At 38.4% G+C, this 20,036-nt stretch overlaps 1 protein-coding gene across 1 annotated transcript in view; it reads right to left on the reverse strand.

Annotated features, from left to right (window-relative positions):
- Positions 1–2,248: 2,248 nt before the first annotated feature.
- The window catches only part of LOC127630481 (protein dispatched homolog 3-like), an 80,238-nt gene continuing 62,450 nt past the window's right edge, over positions 2,249–20,036 (reverse strand). Inside the window, exons 12-21 of the mRNA XM_052108036.1 lie at positions 17,582–17,718; positions 16,749–16,918; positions 15,435–15,565; positions 14,833–15,008; positions 13,948–14,074; positions 13,718–13,863; positions 12,265–12,424; positions 11,924–12,037; positions 5,912–6,087; positions 2,249–3,932 (exon numbers count right to left, since the gene is read on the reverse strand). Of these exons, the coding sequence (XP_051963996.1) occupies positions 3,588–3,932; positions 5,912–6,087; positions 11,924–12,037; positions 12,265–12,424; positions 13,718–13,863; positions 13,948–14,074; positions 14,833–15,008; positions 15,435–15,565; positions 16,749–16,918; positions 17,582–17,718 (1,682 nt within the window). The 3' untranslated portion in view covers positions 2,249–3,587. The remainder of the gene's footprint in view (positions 3,933–5,911; positions 6,088–11,923; positions 12,038–12,264; positions 12,425–13,717; positions 13,864–13,947; positions 14,075–14,832; positions 15,009–15,434; positions 15,566–16,748; positions 16,919–17,581; positions 17,719–20,036) is intronic.

A 20,036-nucleotide genomic window follows, 5' to 3' on the forward strand; every position in this document is an offset into this window, starting at 1 on the left:
AATCACATTACACCTTTAAGTTACTCTCTAAAACACTTTTTCACTAAACAAAATTAAAATGTCCAAATTAAAACAATGTCCCTTCAGATGTCACAGAAAAATGCAAACAGATGTGTGTATAAAAATAATTCATGTTTAAAGTGTATTTTAGAAATGTGTAACCCTAGTTATGTTCCTAAAGGAATAGTTCATCCAAAAATGAAAATTCTGTCATTATTTACTCTCCCTCATGCCTTCTCAGATGTGTATGACTTACTTTCTTCTGCAGAACACAAATGAAGATTTTTAGAAGGACAGCTCTGAAGGTCCATACAATGCAAGTGAATGGTGACCAGAACTTTGTAGCTCCTAAAGTCAGCATAAATGTAATCCATACGACTCCAGTGGTTTAATCCATGTCTTCAGAAGTGATATGATAGGTGTGGGTGAGAAACAGAATAAAAAGTAATTCCTTTTTTACTGTCAATCTCCACTTTCATATTGACATTCTTTTGTTTTTGGCGATTCACATTCTTCATGCATATCACCACCTACTGGGTAGAGAGGAGAATTTATAGTAAAAAGGACTTAACTATTGATCTGTTTCTCAAGTAATAGAATCACTCGTACATTATGAAGATAATTTATATTTTACTTGTTTTCTACATAATATAATTTTATAGTAACCCAAGTCATTTTATTTGAGTAATGCAAGTAATTAACTTAATAGAAGACCAGTTACTGTAATCTGATTGCAAGAATGTTTAATGTAATGCATTACACTGTAATTACATTACACTCAACAATGCTAATTGGTCAAATTAAGATGCTCTTGAGGGTGAAATGGAACTTCAAGCTCCACATCCTGGCCAAAAATCCTCTTCAGTGAAGTGTATGTTGTTGGTGTTTCAGGAGGGGAGTGGTCCTTAACAACCCACTGCAAACTCCATTCTGTATCTCGATTGAATTAATTACCACTGAAATTGATTCAATACATTCGTTCCAATCAAGCACTTTTTTCCTGTTAAATCCAGTTTAACTTGTCCAATTACATAAGTAAAATGGGTTGCAAATGCATGTTCATGGTGACCTGAAGGATGTAACATGAATAGTTACTATGACTCATGGTTACTTGAATGGTCAAATTTTGTTATTTTTTTTGTAATAAAATGCATTTACTTCGATTAGAGGAACCACCTCACAAGCTTATAAATTCATTATTCTTTCCAGTGCAGGTAAACCCTCTCTTTGTGCATCTTCTACCTTCCTGCATACAGAGATCGTTCAGTGGAGGGCTTTTAGAAGCACAGTGTGTCAATAATTGAAAATGGATGGCAGCTGAAGTGGTGTATTATTTCCAGAGTGCTGGCTAAGAGGTCATACTAAACAAGCCAATTGAAGGTCAGCTATTATCATTTCTGGATTGAGCCTGTGTGTTTCCTAAAAGATAAATCAATGGCAACAATCAAAAATGACAATTGGGTAAGTGCATCCATTTGGTATACAAAAACACAAATGCAAGCATTAGATTCACTGTCTTTTTTCTTTTTTTTTTTAAACAAACCACATTAGAAGCACAATATTACGCTGTAGAACTGATGTTTGTTTCACAAGAATCTTTAAAAAACCACTACGAAGTTCACCATCATTTTACAATTTCATCATACAATCAAGACAATGCTCTTAAAGGGATAGTGAAGTTCTCATCATTTACTCACCCTCATGCCATCCCAGATATGTTTGACTCTCTTTCTTCTGCTGAATACGAATGAACATTTTTAGAAGAATATTTCATCTCTGTATGTTCATAAATTACAAGTGGATGTGACCAAAACTTTGAAGCTCCAAAAAGCACATTAAGGCAGCATAAAAGTAATCCATACGACTCCAGTGTTTAATTCCATGTTTTCAGAAGTGATATGATAGATGTGGGTGAGAAACAGATCAATATTTAAGTATTTGTTTTTACTATAACTTCTCCTTCTTGACCAGTAGGTAGCAATATGCTCAAATAATGTGAAACAAAAGAACTCTTAGGAGAAAAGAGCGCATAGGAGGGCTGTACAGGATACAGAAAGTGGATATGTATAGTAAAAAAAGGACTTAATTATTGATCTGTCATATAGATTACTTTTATGATGCCTTTATGTACTTTTTGAAGCTTCAAAGTTTTGGGCACCATTCATTTGCATTTTATGGACCTACAGAGCTGAAATATTCTTCTAAAAATCTTTGTGTTCTGCAAAAGAAAGAAAGTCACACACATCTGGGATGGCACAAGGATGAGTACATGATGAGATGTTTTACAGGCAATCAAACAAAAGCTTTTCTGATGATGTTTAATTTGAAATACAGCTAAGCGTCCTTAGGTAGAAAGATACTGTAATCAATTTTGGTTTATCTTCATGGCCACATTAAAACCAAACAATGTAACTCATTTCTGTCATTAGGGAAGGAAAATTTTCCTTTGTCAGGAAAGAATGCTCTTCATGTTTGACAGGCCTTGTTTCTGTTGCTTAAAGTCAACAGGATATCAAAATTAAGCCTATTTACTTTCTTAAAACACATCCTTGGTCTTACAGTGCACCGTATATACAAGCTAACAGCTATTTAGTCATTAGGGTTTTAGACTGCTGCATCCTTTCTAAAAAATTTCCAATAGTTAATGGCAATTACCGTAATAAAGGTTATGGCAATATTAGCAATTGAAACAGAAGATTTCAAGGGTCAACTTATGTGCCTCTATGTCCCGGTCAAAACCTCTCCATAAAAGTGGGTGCCAGCTGTGTTTCAGGAGCGGAGTAGTCTTCCAAACTCAACTGCAAACTCGTATTCAGGTCTGGCACTATTCTGGTAATACCCACTTTTCACGATACAAACAGTTCGCAATGGATACAATGTTCCCTATATTACATTGAAGTAAATAAATTGCTTTAATCCAAAGCTGCAAATGTAGGCCTTCTGGGATTGATTTGGCGTTCAACATGATAACTTGAGCTTGTAACTCCAACTCTCTCGAAACATCCCACAACTACGGTGCAAAAGTTGACTTACTCAGATTTTTTCTCTTTCACTGTTTTCCACCATGCAAGATGAATTCACAGAATTCATGTTTATTCTGTATTTCTTCTGAGACTTCAGGACCTCATCAAACCTCTCATAAGAACAGATGTAATACATGTCCTTCTGTACCCTCAGAGTTACTTCAGTTCAGGATGTGAATAAGATACAAAATACTGAAAGGTGATCAGTTCTCTGTTGTCGTACATTTCCATAAAATGTACTGACTTCTCTAACATGGGACTCGTAGCTGTTAACAAATTCAGAGGGTGTTATTCACCTAAACGTCTCGGACATCAATGTACCACTTCTTTAAGAGCTCGCTACCTTCATGCTGACTATTCACGTACTGGATTTCCTAATTTCTAACAGCATCACAATTTAGCCAACTTGCTGAAAAACATCATCACATTCATAGGACAGTCATATACATGTCATCTCAACATATCACGCATAAATTCGCTATGTGCACATTAGCACTTTTGAATTTGCACTTGATTTGAATCAGCAACAGGTGGAATCCGCAGTGTGATTTCTTGATTCCAACATTATATCAGTGTGCCAGGAGCAAATTGTGATCCAATCCACCAAAAGAGACCTCCAGAGGCTCCCAATATCAGCACCGCCAGAGTGGCTTTGAGCACTGCTCTAGCTGTTCGAGTGAAGTCAACGGGGCCCATTGTTGCCAGTAGAGCGATAGTGACCGTGTGCGTAAATATGATGGAGATGGCCGTGTTGATGGCCACGATCTGACCAAACTTTGCGAAAGGCACAATGACACAAAAAAAGAGTGGAAGGGTAGATATCACCGTGGTGACGGCACTAGAAACTATGGCAACCCCCACGTGATTGGCTGCTTCAAGAGTCCGTAGTTGCCGTTTGATATATGAGTCCTGAAAGTAAAAGAAAAGGAGGGTGTCAAAGGTTTCTGCATTCAGTAACTATGAAGAACATTGTATACTTCTAGAAGCTAGGGTTAGGGTGTGATACAATAGGGCACATTTGTTGCATAAGTGTGTACTTTTTCAGCCGTCTAGGTTCTGGAAGTATTTTTCCCATTCATTTCTTCCATAAGGATCTCATAAAATCATTCGTAAAAGTGTTCTAAGCCATGAACCAAACCAACCAGCTCTGAGGTGAATCACAACCAACTTTGCACCAGCAGGTGGTAATAATGTTCATGTCCGAACTCTGAAAATATAGTGGAGCATCAAATAACGTCCTTACTAGTGTTGTAGTCATTTGATTAAACAAAAATTTATGAGATATGTGTTAAACTCTCTAGAGGTCATGGTTTATTGTGTTTAAATTTACAATTATATTTATTATTGGTATTTTTCAACCTGTTTTCGTTGACAACAGGCTGGTGGATTAAGTTGGAGAGAGTAAAATGTTTGGATTTTGGGAGATGGTGATATATATATATTTTTGTACCACTTCATCATTTTAATTATATTTTAAATTAGTTCAAAATATAATTTGAATTTTGAAATATTTTTGGTTTCAGTTTTTCATGTTTCCATAAATGAATGTAAATTTGAAAGCAGAATCGACTGGTAGAAGTGAAGTTCTGTGTCACTTGATCTATATGATTAATAATGCTTACATTCTCTTTCATTTATTGGAGCCAATATCCAAATCCTTAACCATATTTTCCATGTGTTTAAAAGGAGCGTGTCACTGTAATAGGAATATTACTGCCATTCAACAAGGACGCAGATATGCACAAAAGAGTGCAAGTCCATATGTGTATACTTCTAATTTGTTGCATAGTCCATTTTCACTACCAACGTCTTATGAATGTGCTATCTTTGTTTATATTGCTTGTGCTTGAGGGATCGGACTATCAAATAGGTCGCAGATGATTAGAAGAACCTCAGAATTAGATTTCACCAAACCCACTTGCGCCTAGACTTAGCGCATACTTGCATGATAATAAAAAAAAACATCATGGCCATGCCCATTGACTGCACATATGACATATTGCAATTTTCTTTCTTGTGTTGACTTATTTTCTACTGCCTGTGTTGACATTTCCTACTGAAACAGCAAGTTTGTTTGACATATCAAAGGATTTGTAAATTTTTTGAAATGGCCAATAGGCTTTGGGTAACATCAGTTGCTAATTGCTTACATTTACATTTACACATTTGGCAGACGCTTTTATACAAAGCGACTTACAGTGCACTTATTACAGGGACAATCCCCCCGGAGCAACCTGGAGTTAAGTGCCTTGCTCAAGGACACAATGGTGGTGGCTGTGGGGATCGAACCTACAACCTTCTGATTACCAGTTATATGCTTTAGCCCACTACGCCACCACCACTCCGTAATTGCTTGTTGGGTACATCAATAATTTTGGTATATTTTCTCAGAGGAGAAAGACTGCAAAAGTGAATTTAGTCAATGTTTAGGGGTACACAAGCATATAGAAAATATAAACCATAAAACTCTAATTCTGATTTCATTCTTTAATCATGATGCACTACTTTGTTTTGTTTTTTTACTACAAATGTGCTTCATATGGTAACATCTAAATTAACTGTTTTTCTAAACATCACTGAATCACCCTGAATGCAATAGGTTACAGCAACAAAACTAACATCAAGGGTGGAAGGGTAGATATCACCGTGGTGACGGCACTAGAAACTATGGCAACCCCCACGTGATTGGCTGCTACAAGAGTCAAGTAGAAATAGCTCCTTAAGATAACAATTTCAGGTTACCACTTTTCTCAGTGTGCAACCACCACTACAGGAACGGTCAGGAAAACAAATATCCTGTAAACAGCAACTATCAATGTTTTCATTTAAGAATCACAGAACATATTTGTAGACACATTTGTTAGTTAATGGACAAAGGGTAAACATACCAAACTGTGATCAGCGAGTCCTAAGTTCCCAGTGTCTCCAGCCAGTAGATAGCCCTCCACGAGATGTAAGCAATAGTCTACCGAAGAGCCCACCAATATGGAGAGCGAGATGGCTTCTACTGCACCCATCTCCCAACCTAACCAATACATCATCGCCACCACCAGACAAACCATTCCTGCAAAATACATATTTTTTAAAGTCTTCATTACAGTGTTACATTAATGTTTATGGCAGACGTATATATTCAAAACGACTTGTACTAATAAAATGTATACCTTGAAAGAACAACATGAGTTGCTTGGGAATCAAACACATGACCTTGGTGTTGTTCGTGCAACGCTCTAATGTTGATTTTAGAAAAAGGTCTGACGGCCCCTACCCTGGTCAGACTTCGAAACTCTGTGTTGAATTCAAGGAACATTAAACCATTTTGTAAATCTATTTTCTTGTTTAGTTTGACCCATAAAAGTGGGATACTTTTCAGAATCTCCTTTCATTTAGCATAATTTGTGTATTCGTTCAGTGTGAGTAATCACTTGCCGTGATTATATTCCCGATTGAAAGCTAGTAAAAATTAGGACATATTTGGCATATTGTATTAACATATAAATGAGATGGGAATAGAGGTGCACATTTCAAAAGCATTGATTTTTACCACTATTGCATTTTACTTGAGTCAATTAAAAAGGTGAAGCTATCCCTATGTATCCTCAATGGAGTTTGTTTGGGCACACAGTAATAAATGGTGGTAAACTATATCAAAGGGAGAGTTAAGTATAATATAGTAGTAAACAAAACGGTCAATATATTTAAGCAATATCACACTCGTATTGATGCTATATTGCCCTAAATCAGCACTGCTGTGATTCGTCCACAGGCCGAGTGCCAAAGGTAATCACAGCAGTGCTGATTAAGGGCCATATAGCACAATTGTGAGTGTGATATTGCTGATATACACTCACCTAAAGGATTATTAGGAACACCATTCTAATACTGTGTTTGACCCCCTTTCGCCTTCAGAACTGCCTTAATTCTACGTGGCATTGATTCAACAAGGTGCTGAAAGCATTCTTTAGAAATGTTGGCCCATATTGATAGGATAGCATCTTGCAGTTGATGGAGATTTGTGGGATGCACATCCAGGGCACGAAGCTCCCGTTCCACCACATCCCAAAGATGCTCTATTGGGTTGAGATCTGGTGACTGTGGGGGCCATTTTAGTACAGTGAACTCATTGTCATGTTCAAGAAACCAATTTGAAATGATTCGAGCTTTGTGACATGGTGCATTATCCTGCTGGAAGTAGCCATCAGAGGATGGGTACATGGTGGCCATAAAGGGATGGACATGGTCAGAAACAATGCTCAGGTAGGCTGTGGCATTTAAACGATGCCCAATTGGCACTAAGGGGCCTAAAGTGTGCCAAGAAAACATCCCCCACACCATTATACCACCACCACCAGCCTGCACAGTGGTAACAAGGCATGATGGATCCATGTTCTCATTCTGTTTCTGCCAAATTCTGACTCTACCATCTGAATGTCTCAACAGAAATCGAGACTCATCAGACCAGGCAACATTTTTCCAGTCTTCAACTGTCCAATTTTGGTGAGCTCTTGCAAATTGTAGCCTCTTTTTCCTATTTGTAGTGGAGATGAGTGGTACCGGTGGGGTCTTCTGCTGTTGTAGCCCATCCGCCTCAAGGTTGTGCGTGTTGTGGCTTCACAAATGCTTTGCTGCATACCTCGGTTGTAACGAGTGGTTATTTCAGGCAAAGTTGCTCTTCTATCAGCTTGAATCAGTCGGCCCATTCTCCTCTGACCTCTAGCATCAACAAGGCATTTTAAGCCCACAGGACTGCCGCATACTGGATGTTTTTCCCTTTTCACACCATTCTTTGTAAACCCTAGAAATGGTTGTGTGTGAAAATCCCAGTAACTGAGCAGATTGTGAAATACTCAGACCGGCCCGTCGCTCAAAATTGCTTAAATCACCTTTCTTTCCCATTCCGACATTCAGTTTGGAGTTCAGGAGATTGTCTTGACTAGGACCACACCCCTAAATGCATTGAAGCAACTGCCATGTGATTGGTTGATTAGATAATTGCATTAATGAGAAACTGAACAGGTGTTCCTAATAATCCTTTAGGTGAGTGTACAGTAGTTCAATGAACAAGTAAATAAAAAAAATTGGAAAAACTGAGTACGGTCATAAAAAAAAGATGGAGATGGAGCATATGCGATCGCCTTTTGCCATTCCCAAGAAGAGTAGCTGTAGTGTTAGTCAGCTTTCTGGAGATAATGTAATTTTGGTCAAATGCATCCTATTTTCTCTGTGGAAAAATAGCCATTCAAGCGGGTGCATTCCTCCTTATTTCGTGGTAGCCGGTGTGTAAGATTAAGTCACTACAGAAAACGCAATCTCCTCTGCCATTGTGAACAGTATGTCCTCTCCAATGTGGAAACTCCGGTAAGAGGTAAACGCCTTAAGTTTGTGTTATTAAACAGCCTGTTGTGTCTCTCAGCTGTGGCAAGCCTTAATGATGTATGTTTTAGTAGTGTAGTCGTAATCCGTGCGATCACATAGTGCTGATGAATGAAAACATGCCACCTAGCTCATGTTACACACAAAAATTGTCTTTTGCCACCACCTGCTGGTTAAAATATGTAATGTCACAAAATTAAATGTAAAGAGACACATACAGCCGTGGCCAATAGTGTTGTCAGAGTGATCAGATGCATTTTAAATAATTGCAAAAAGCTTCATTGGCCAAAAAAATGAACTTTATCACAAAAACCCTTAATTTGGCCCTGCCTCAAAATGACCAGCTAACATAATTTCACTAATCATATCAGCAGCACCTGGTGCACAACTTTGCATAAAAATGGCCTCACATGCAAGGAAATTGCTGCAAAGAATATTGCACCTGAAAGAACCATTTACCGGATCATCAAGAACTTCAAGGAGAGAGGTTTTACTGCAGTGAAGAAGGCTTCAGAATGTCCCAGAGTGTCCAGCAAGCGCCAGGACTGTCTCCTCCTGAGGAGTCAGCTACAGAATCGTGTCACCACCAGTGCAGAGCTTGCTCAATATTGGCAGCAGGTTGGTGTGAGTGCATCTGCACGCACAGTGAGGCGAATACTTTTGGACAATGGCCTGGTGTCAAGAAGGGCAGCAAAGAAGCTACATCTCTCCAAGAAAAACATCAAGGACAGACTGAAATTCTGCAGGTAGTACAAGGATTGGACAGCAGAAGACTGGCGCAAAGTTATTTTCTCTAAAGAAGCCCCCTTCCGACTGTGTGGGACATCTGGAAAATCAATAGTCCGGAGAAGAAAAGGTGAACACTACCATGAGTCCTGTGTCGTGGGAACAGTGAAGCATCCTGAGCCCATCTATGTGTGGGGTTGCTTTTCATCCAAGGGAGTGGGCTCACTCACAATTCTGCCCAAAACACTGCCATGAATAAAGAATGGTATCAAAACATCCTGCAAGAGCAACTTCTCCCAACGATCCAGGAGCAATTTGGCGATGATACGTGCATTTTCCAGCATGATGGAGCACCATGTTACAAGGCAAGAGTGATAATGAAGTGGCTTGGAGATCATTGCATTGACATTTTGGATCCGTGGCCAGGCAACTCCCGGATCTTAATCCCATAGAGATCCTGTAGTCAATCCTCAAAAGGCGAGTGGACAAGCAGAAGCCCACAAATTGTGATAAACTCCAAGCACTAATAAGGCAAGAATGGATCACCAGATTTGGCCCAGAAGCTGAAATCCAGCATGCCAGAGTGAATTGCAGAGGTTATGAAGAATGGTACGAACACAAGCGGAGTGATACAAACACAGTGAAGCATCCGAGTGCTGATTCCATGAGAGTCCATCAGTACTCATTGAATGACTCTCATCCAATCAGATTCGAAGACCAGAACTAACTGTTTTATATATATATATATATATATATATATATATATATATATATATATATATATATATATATATATATATATATATATATATCAGTATACACACACACTCTCAGCACTTATTAGGAACACTATACTAATGCTGGGTAGAGTCACCCTTTGCTCTCAAAACAGTTCTTTGTGGCATGGACTCTGGATTGCATTTTTCAGCTGCACATTCATACTGCAAATCTCCCATTCTACCACATCTCAAAGGTGTTATATTCGATTCAGATCCGGTGACCGGGAGGACCACTGAAGAACAATGAACTCATTGTCATGTTCATGAGTTACTAGTTTGAGCTGACTTTTGCTTTGTGACATGATGCATTATCATGCTGGAAGTAGCCATTAGAAGATGGGTAAATTGTGGCCTTGAAGGGATGCACATGGTCAGCAACAATCCTCAAAAAGCCTATGTGATTCAAGTGATGATTTATTGGGATTAACAGGCCTAAAGTGTTCCAAGAAAGCATTCCCCACTCCATTACACTACCACCACCACCACCAGACTGAACTGTTGGCACAAGGCAGGTTGGAGTGGGGAATGCTTTCTTGGAACACTTTGGGCCTGTTAATCCCAATAAATCATCACTTGAATGGAGTCATTAATTCATACATTAATTCTGACCCTTCTATCTGTGTACCCGAACAGAAATCGAGATTAATTAGACCAGGCTACAGTTTTTAAGTCTTCAACTGTCCAGTTTTGTCAAACATATGACTCCGACTCCAAGCTTTCTTTTCTTGGCTGACAGTAGTGGAACCCAGAGTGGTCTTCTGCTGTTGTAGCCCATCCACCTAGAGGTTCAACGTGCTATGCATTCTGAGATGCTATTCTGTTCACCAAAACTGTACAGAGTGGTTTATCTGAGTTACCATAGACTTTCTGTCAGCTCGAACCAGTCTGGCCATTCTCCGTTGACCTCTCGCAACAAAAAGGCATTTCCATCCACAGAACTGGGTTTTTATTGTTATTGGCACCATTCTGAGTAAATTCTAGAGGCTGTTGTGCATTAAAATCCCAGGATATCAGCAGTTACAAAAATACTCAAACCAGCCCGTCTGGCACCAATAATCATGCAATGGTCTAAATGAAGATCATATTTTTCCCCATTCTGATGGTTGATGTGAACATTAACTGAAGCTCCTGATGTTTTTGCATGTTTTTGCATGTTTTTATTCACTGCACTGCTGCCAAACAAGTGGCTGATTAGATAATTGCATGAATAAGTAGGTGAACATGTCATTATTATCAATGGAAATTCTCATGCAAATAATGTAACAATTTCAAAATCTTACTGTTTATAAAATAGGCTTCAATTTCTTTACGCAAAATGCAATTTCTTATTTTTTATTATAATTTTGGGTAAAATATGATATGGACATATTCTAGACAGGGTTTGTGAGAATTCTAATGATTAAATGTATCAAAACATCTAAGCATCTTATGTTAAATGTAACAACACAGTTTTAACCACAAAACAAAGGGATGAAAAATGAAATATACAGACAGAATGTACTCTACATTATTGAATAATTGGGACAAAAATGTTACAAAACATACTATCAAAAATATTAGAAAACATTTTTTGTATAAGAAAGTCATTTGGATTTATTTAAAGGTGTCCCCAGTAATCTTTGAACGTGTCCTCTTGGACTTACAGTGACACCTAGTGGTGTGGATGCAGCATCATTTAAACGCATTAGGTTTCAGTTACAGATGCTATTGGAGAAATGTACTATTCATAGTCAGCCATGATTAATTTAATCCAATAATGAAAGTGTCCAATCACAGGGTAATTTCTGGGATTAATCAAGTAGTATACAGCGGTTCATGTGATCTCCTAACACCATTTAAAATAAAACAGCTTTAATAAGGTTACTGATAAGACTGGAGTCTTCATACGTTTCAAAATTACAAATAATTTTTTTTACAAGTAAGCATTTTTAAACGAGGAAAAAAATAGTGAGTGCATCTTTAAGTGATGCACTAAAATGTGCAAAGTACTACAATTTCGACAAAGATAAAAGTATCACTTACCTAGAATGCTCATCAGGATAGGAAGCAGCAAAAGTGGATGAGCAGTAAATACCGCTACAGACGCAATGCAAATGGCAAGTGACAGCAGCAAACTGTAGAGGGCGCTCTCCACACCTAGACTCAAGGAGAAGACCAGCGAAGAGGTCAGGGGTCAATTTGATGTTATTAAATGTAAAATAAATAGAGAAACTGAACACACTCTTATTTTCATGTCTTGAGTGTCAGGTTAATGGTATTCCTGTTAATGATGTCTGCGTTTCAGACTAATCACCCTGAAACTGGTCATTTATTCAACCAGAGGCACTTTAATTAAAGCTCTGTACTATTTTTCGCTCTCTTGCCTATAATTTCCATGAAGATCTGTTTCCAGTGTTGGCAGGTCTGGAACCCACGCCTCAAGGCAGACGATTCTGGGAGTGATGCAAGCTGCTTCTGCAGGAAACTCTCCCATTGGAGGAAATCAGAGTGAGTCTGAAATGAAGATTTTCCCTTGTATGTGGTCTGGATTACAGAGACAATGAGAACAAAGAACCAGAGAAAATACTTAATGACTTGGAGAGCTTTGTATGAGGTTGATGACAATGAAAATAAAGATGATGCAGATATTTTGCAATTGACAGAATTGAGGAACGGTTCATCCCAAAATGGTATTACCTGGGGCTGTAAATAAAAATTACAATTAATTGTTCATAAATTAATGAAAAATGTAAATGCCAATTCTTTCCAGGGCTGCTGAGTGAATCCAGTCAGGCTTCCTAAGCAACCAATTGGCCCGGTTGCTAGGGTGGGTAAAATCACGTTGGGTTAACCTCTTCGTGGTCGCTATAAAGTGGTTCTCACTTGGTGGGGCGTGTGGTGAGTTGTGCGTGGATTCCGTGGAGAATAGCGTGAAGCCTCCACACGCGCTATGTCTCCGTGGTAACGAGCTCAACAAGCCACGTAATAAGATGGCGGATTGACGATTTCAGACGCGGAGGCAACTGAGATTCATCCTCCACCACCCGGATTGAGGCGAGTCACTACGCCACCATGAGGACTTAGAGCGCATTAGGAATTGGGCATTCCAAATTGGGGAGAAAATATAAAAAAATAATAAATAAACAAAAAAAGAAATTAATTATAAATATCTGCAATTGCTTCTTGAACCAGGAGTGAATGACAGATCATTGTGAAATTCTATGAATGAAAATGCAGTTACGAATAACAAACATTTTATTTAAAGTTCAAATTTAAGTTTTGATGTCTAGAATGGATATATCCGCGAGTAATGACGAAATTTTGATGTCAAGAATTCACATTTGAACCATAGACTGTAAAAAAAGATGGACGACGCCCCTTCGGTCTTTTCCATTGGAGAGAACTGAAGCCGGCAATGTCCCGATATGACGCAGACATCTTGGGACTTGAGTCTGCGCAGTTGCGATTTCGGGACCAGACCTGCGCAGTAGTGAGCAGGAAGTAAAGCCGCGAAATCAAGGCCTCACTCTCGCTGAATCAATCGCAAAAAATAATTGAAATAATTCATTATAGAAATTTAGATATTAAATTTAAAGCTCCAATCTCCTCAGTCCTCCGAAGATCCCGAAAAAAAGTCTGTTGGTGCTTCAGTGACTACTTCGCTCAGAGAACCTGTCAATCACAGCTGTCAATCATGATGTCACAGCACCGTTTTTATAGCATCAATAACTAACTAAAAACAAACTTATTTTGAAAACAAACACTTGAAATTACATCAACGTGATAGAAACCTTTCCACTATAATTATTAGTCCATGAAATGATGTAGTGAACTCACAGATTCAAATGCCATAGAGATCCAGTGCACTCTACCGCCCTGCATGCCAACTGCACCATGAGACAGCTGGCCAGGCAAGAGGTTGGGCTCAGGAAGAGAGTGACAGTCAGGGTGGAGCAAGGGCAGAATGGAAGTGAGGCTATTACCTGCGAAATATAAAGGGATCACGGTAAAACTATGAACATCAAGATAATATCTACAAGCATTTCTGCTGGGTGATTCACTGCTACCTGATGGCAAACACTGAGCTCCACCAGGCTTAACCAGCTTGGTATTGGCACTGATGGCTTTGCAAAGCTGGCACAAATGCCCAATCTCATTAAAGAGATCAAAGTCTGGATCATAGATCACACTGCCCTTTGAGAAGGAAAGAAAATCAATAATATTCATAAATCAACTGGAGCTTCAAAGGAAAACAACCTATTAAACAACAATATGTATTTATGCTTTCTATTGGGAATGGACATGACATAATATGAGAGATCAAACTTACTGAGAGTAATAGTTACTATTAACTAGTTCACAACGCTGAAAATTAGGGTCGATGTTGAATAGTGTTTTACTGGGCAAACACAAAGCTTAGCTTATTAAAAGGCATTGTGCTTCTGTTCATTCATTAAGTGGAAGAAACTGCTATTACTGGCTGATTCCCAATTTGTATACTTCTACTATGCATTTAAAGTATGCATTCCATATCATAACACTGCATCTTAATACGCAGACCCCTTCGCTGCACATAAGTGTTAATGGCCTCTGGCTAAAATAGTTACCTTTAGTGGTCTCGCATCCATTGCTGTTTTTAAACTACTAAGAAAATCGAAAGAGATCCATCACAAGCTTCTGCTCTTCCATGCATCATTAGAAATTCTAACATACTATCAGCATAATTGAAGATGCACTAATCCTAATGTAGCATACTAATTAGGATGTACTTGTATTAAACTTGGAATGCAGCCACTGTGATTTTCTGGCAAGTTACGAGCTGATGTTATCCTTGAGCATTAGCAGTTATGATTGGAACATCACAAATGTAGTGGGCATGATTTTGTAGTGGGCATGATATCTGTTTTTAGAGGTATTTTATTCACAGTGGAAACAGTTTAATTATGTCTCACCAGGTCTCCAATAACATGGTTGTCTGAATGCTGAGTGCGGTTAACCCCTAGTATGCCGAAAACCACAAACACCATGGCTCCAGTGTCCACTAGAGGGCGCACTGCTGGTTTCCCACATCCGCCTCCACTGCAAGGGTTAAAACCTGATGTCCTAGAGATCTTAACCTGGGTGGGGACTGATGAGATATAGAACATGTAACTGATGTTCATGCAAGAAAGAATAAAAAGCATCTTGCCAAATGAGAATACAAGAAAGATTGGTCATGGGCATTTTTGAATTCAACATTTTATTACGTTAACTTTGTCTTTCTCTTGATCTCTAACCACTAAACCTTAGATTTAGATATTGAAATCTAAAAAGTCATCTCTAGAGTGGGTTCATGAGTTTGTTACTCAGACTTCTGCAGTATTTTAAGACCCTTTTTATGTGTATGACTTGTGTGTATGAAATCTGATTCGATATTCAAGATTAAATGTACAATTAAATGTAATTATATTTATATTGTGTTGTATATTGCATAGTATATGTATATACTGTATATGTTCAGCCCGTACATATTAAGTACATTTAACAATAAAGAGTGCCAATTTCAATGGGGTACCTGCGGGTAGTGGGATGTAGAAACTGCCCTGAGTGGGTCCATCAGGACCAGAGCCGAACACACACCCTGGTGGCCCCACACACACACGACTGGGGTACGGGCTGATCGTGTGCTGGGCAAAATAGAGCTTCCTGGAAAAATATCCACAATATATATATATAAAAGAGTATTAAGTGTTAACAGAAAATTAAGTTGTTTTTGTAACATTAAGCTTTTTATGCATCATAATGTTTTTTTTTACATTTAAGCACATGTCCCCCAAATGTACATTACTGTAATGAAATTTTTTTTTATTTAAAAATAATATATATTTTTTTAATTAAATAATTAGATTTAATGAAATCATTTAAATTAATAAATAATTAAAAATTATCATTTGCATTTCTGCAATGGAAAAAAAAATATTATATATTATTTAAATATTAAGGTATTTATAGATCATGGTTATTTATTTATAAATACCTTAATATTTAAATAATATTTTTGTGCAAATGTTTTTTTTGTTTGCTTGTTTTTTTTACATGTGAACTGGACATTTCAAGAGGATTACCAGTTTTTTTTTAAGGTGATTTCTTTAATATTCAGGCCTCTTTTTCCAAATAATAAAAGTGAATGAGGACTGTTCAGTTGTCAAGCTCCAAAATGACCAACAAGTATAATTATCTGTCTATTATTATATCATAAAAGTGATCCATGTCATTTCTGTGCTATATTCTGTGTCTTTTGAAGGTTTATGATAGCTTTGAATGAAGATCTGAAATTGAACCACATAAAGGAGCCAATACACTTCTAGCGAAATCGAAGAATGAACAGGTTTTATGTCATTTAAAATAAAATCTGCCCAAAAATGTGTTTTTAAGTTAGTTGCAGTGGTTTGTAACAGCTCGCCAGCATGAACTAAAAAGGAACATTTTGCACCACCTGCGAAACACCTTCATACTTCCATTGTTCCACATCATTGTACGTTCCCATAATGAAATGCTCCTGTAAACACCTCCACCAGTAGCATGGCCAATTTCAGAATGTTCACACTTTTTTGAACATCTTACCAACTCTGAACGGAGAACTTGAACTTGCCGTGAGTTTATCAAAGCCTTGAGTCATCGACTCCTTTTATGATACTTTTGTGGTGCTTGTGGTTTGGAAGGTTTGGAATGACATGAGAGTAAGTAAACTTGTGAATTTTTAGGTGAACTATTCTATTCAAGTTTATAGGGAGAAATGTTGATCAGGTGATATTGCTCTGTCATGCACATAATAAATGATCTCAGTGAATTACGGATCATCTGATAACATCATGTTCCTGTTCCTCACCTGCTGTGCTGTTGCTCAACCAAAGCCACATAGAATTCAAACTCTGTTATCCAGTGCCGGCTGCCGTCACATGGTCGTAGAGTAAGCATCCACCGCGGGCGGGGGTGATAGGCGTGAGATACACACACGGTCATCCGCGTGCTGAAGTTGCTATGGGGACTGCTGTAGGCCTGTTACCGTGACAACACATCGATCAGTTTGTCAGCTCAGATGGAATGGAGCTATAAGGGCAAATGAAGCGTGCTGAGGTGATATGAACACACACCACACACATTATTGAACATAAATTCTTTGAAGGATGATGGAATTTGAAGGGCTTGAGGGCACATTGAAAGTTTTATTTTTTTATTTGTTGCAAAGGAATTAAGCAATGTGAAAAACACATTTGCCGAACATAATTATGTTGTCATGAAAATGGCATTTTGAGAAACTGGTTGCTTGCATAAAGTCGTTTTTATTATTATTTGTTTAAAGGGACAATGCACCCAAAAATGATGTCATTTCTGTTAAAGGAACAGGGATGGGATGTTAGGGACTGCAACCTCAGTCACCATTCACTTCCAATGCAGTCTTTTCTCATTCAATGAAAGTGAATGGTGACTGAGACTGTCAGTTCCTAACAATCTACCTAACAGCTCCATTTATGTTTCACAGAATAAAGAAAGTCATATGGGTTAGGAACAACATGAGGGTGAATAAATGATAACAGAATTTTCATTTTTGAAAATGTAATACATGACAAATTATGATGTTGAAATGACTATAGACTTTGTGTGTATATACGCATGTATTTATGTGAAGATGTACATTTAAATATTTAAGTGCACATAGACCTGAAAGAACGGTACATCCCCGTGCCCAGCTGATGATTTTTGCCAGGGTTTGGGTACGCTGGCACTCAGTGAATAGCGATAGAGAGTGACAGGTGAGGCCAACTCCAATTTAAAGACATAGATGTTGAGGAGACCATCTGTTCACACAAACAGTTTTTTAGTACAAACACAAGTGCCAGGAGAAGATCAAAACATTCGTTTTCACTGTGTATTCAATTCATAAGTTTAAAGAGATAGTTCACCCAATTTTCTCATCATTTACACCATTTACTAAATGAAGATATTTGGAAAAATTACTCAGATAAGCAATGTTGGCCCATTCAATGCACGTGAATGGTGGCCAGAACTGTGAAGCACATAAATGCAGTATAAAAGTAATCCATACAACTCCAGTGGTTAGATCCATGTCTTCTGAAGTGATATGATAGGTGTGGATGATAAACAGATAAATATTTAAGTCCTTTTTTACAATAAATTCTTTGTCCAGTAGGTGGCGATATGCACAAAGAATCACCAAAAAAAACAAAAGAAGAAATCTTAGGAGAGACGAGTGCTTAGGAGGGCTGTTTGAAAGTGGAGACTGATAGTAAAAAAGGATTTACATATTGATCTGGGGCCAGAGTCACAAAACGTTCTTAAGGAGAAATTTCATCGTAACTAGCATTTTCTTTTCATTTCTAACTTATTTTGTATTTCTGAAAAACTTCTTAAGAAAGTTCTTATCTTTTTTCTTAAGACTGTTCTTTTTTTTATATATTTTTTTTTTTAACTTTTTCACCCAATTTTGAGCACTTTTAGGTCCTCATGGTCGCGTAGTGACTCGCCTCAATCCGGGTGGCAGAGGACGAATCCCAGCTGCCCCTGCGTCTGAGACCGTCAACCCACGCATCTTATCACATGGCTAGTTGAGACATGGCACGTGTGGTGGCTTCACGCCATCCACGCGACATCCACACTCAACTCACGAGGAGGTTACCCCATGTGACTCTACCCTCCCTAGCAACCGGGCCAATTTGGCTGATTAAGATGGTAAAAATGGTAAATGGTCTGCACTTATATCGCGCCTTTTTAAGCCTTAACGGTATTCAAAGTGCTTTACACTGCGTCTCATTCACCCATTCACACACACATTCATACACCAATGGCGGCAGAGCTGCTATGTAAGGTGCTAGCCTACCATTGGGAGCAACTTGGGGTTCAGTGTCTTGCCCAAGGACACTTCGGCATGTGGAGTTGTGTGGGCCGGGATTCAAACCACCAACCAACTGAGCCACAGCCGCCCTAAGAGACCTTACTGGAGTCACTCAGCACACCCTGGTATGATGTTTAATTAATTTATTGGGTTTTTCAGTCTCAAGTCGCAATTGGCTCTTTACGTAGAAATGTTATTTTAGACAAAAAAAAAGTTTTTGAATGTTTTGTGTTTAATTATAAATGTTTTCAGCTTGTAATGTTAAATCATGTAAATGTTATCACCAAATTCAAACAATAAATGTTGTTTTGAAGCTTCTTAATGTGGTGATCAATCATGCTAATGCATGCGCTGCATATAGTGCTCTCTTTCACCGATCTTTAGAGTTCATAGAAACATGATAATTATAACATTGGAAAGCTGTGACCCTTTCTCACCCCCCATCCACATCCCTATCGGATATGGGCACAGTGGAGAGAGCCTCCACCACCCTTTCCCATTTACCCGCCTTGTACTTTCCGACGTGATAATATTATCAAGCTTCCCAAGGAGAACTTTTTCCTTGCAGTATTTTCCTCTTGTAGTTTTCTTTCCTTCTGTCAAATTAAAAGTTATGAAATGGTTAGCAGCAAGTAATTCTCCTGTGATGGTTAATGTTGTTAAACTAACACATCTCACACACTTTACAATCAAAAAAATGAGCACTGTGCTTGCTACTTAAAAAAAAAGTGAATAGATAAACGTATCACTACGATCTCCCATTGAAGTATTGAAGTTGTTGTAGGCTATTAGACAAGGCCAGCTCATGAGCAGGCTGATCAAACAATGTCAATGTCTTCATTATTCTTTTTATTCTTAAGAAAACATTTTAGAACTTCTTAAGAATTGCAATTTATCCTGAGAACTTTATTTTATCCACTTCTCTCCCAATTTAGAATGCTCAATTTGCACTAATTAGTAGGTCCTTGTGGTGGCGCGGTTACTCACCTCATTCCGGGTGGTGCAGGACAAGTCTCATTTGCCTCCGCTTCTGAGACCGTCAATCTGTGCATCTTATCATGTGGCTCGTTGTGCATGACACCGAGGAGACCCACAGCATGTGGAGGCTCATGCTACTCTCCGTGATCCACGCACATCTTACCACGTGCCCCATCGAGAGAGAGAACCACTAATTGTGACCAGGTTACCCCATGTGACTCTACCCTCCCTAGCAACCGGGCCAATTTGGTTGCTTAGGAGACCTGGCTGGAGTCGCACCCTGGA

The sequence above is a fragment of the Xyrauchen texanus genome, chromosome 37, assembly GCF_025860055.1.
Source record: "Xyrauchen texanus isolate HMW12.3.18 chromosome 37, RBS_HiC_50CHRs, whole genome shotgun sequence".
Taxonomy (NCBI): Eukaryota; Metazoa; Chordata; class Actinopteri; order Cypriniformes; family Catostomidae; genus Xyrauchen; species Xyrauchen texanus.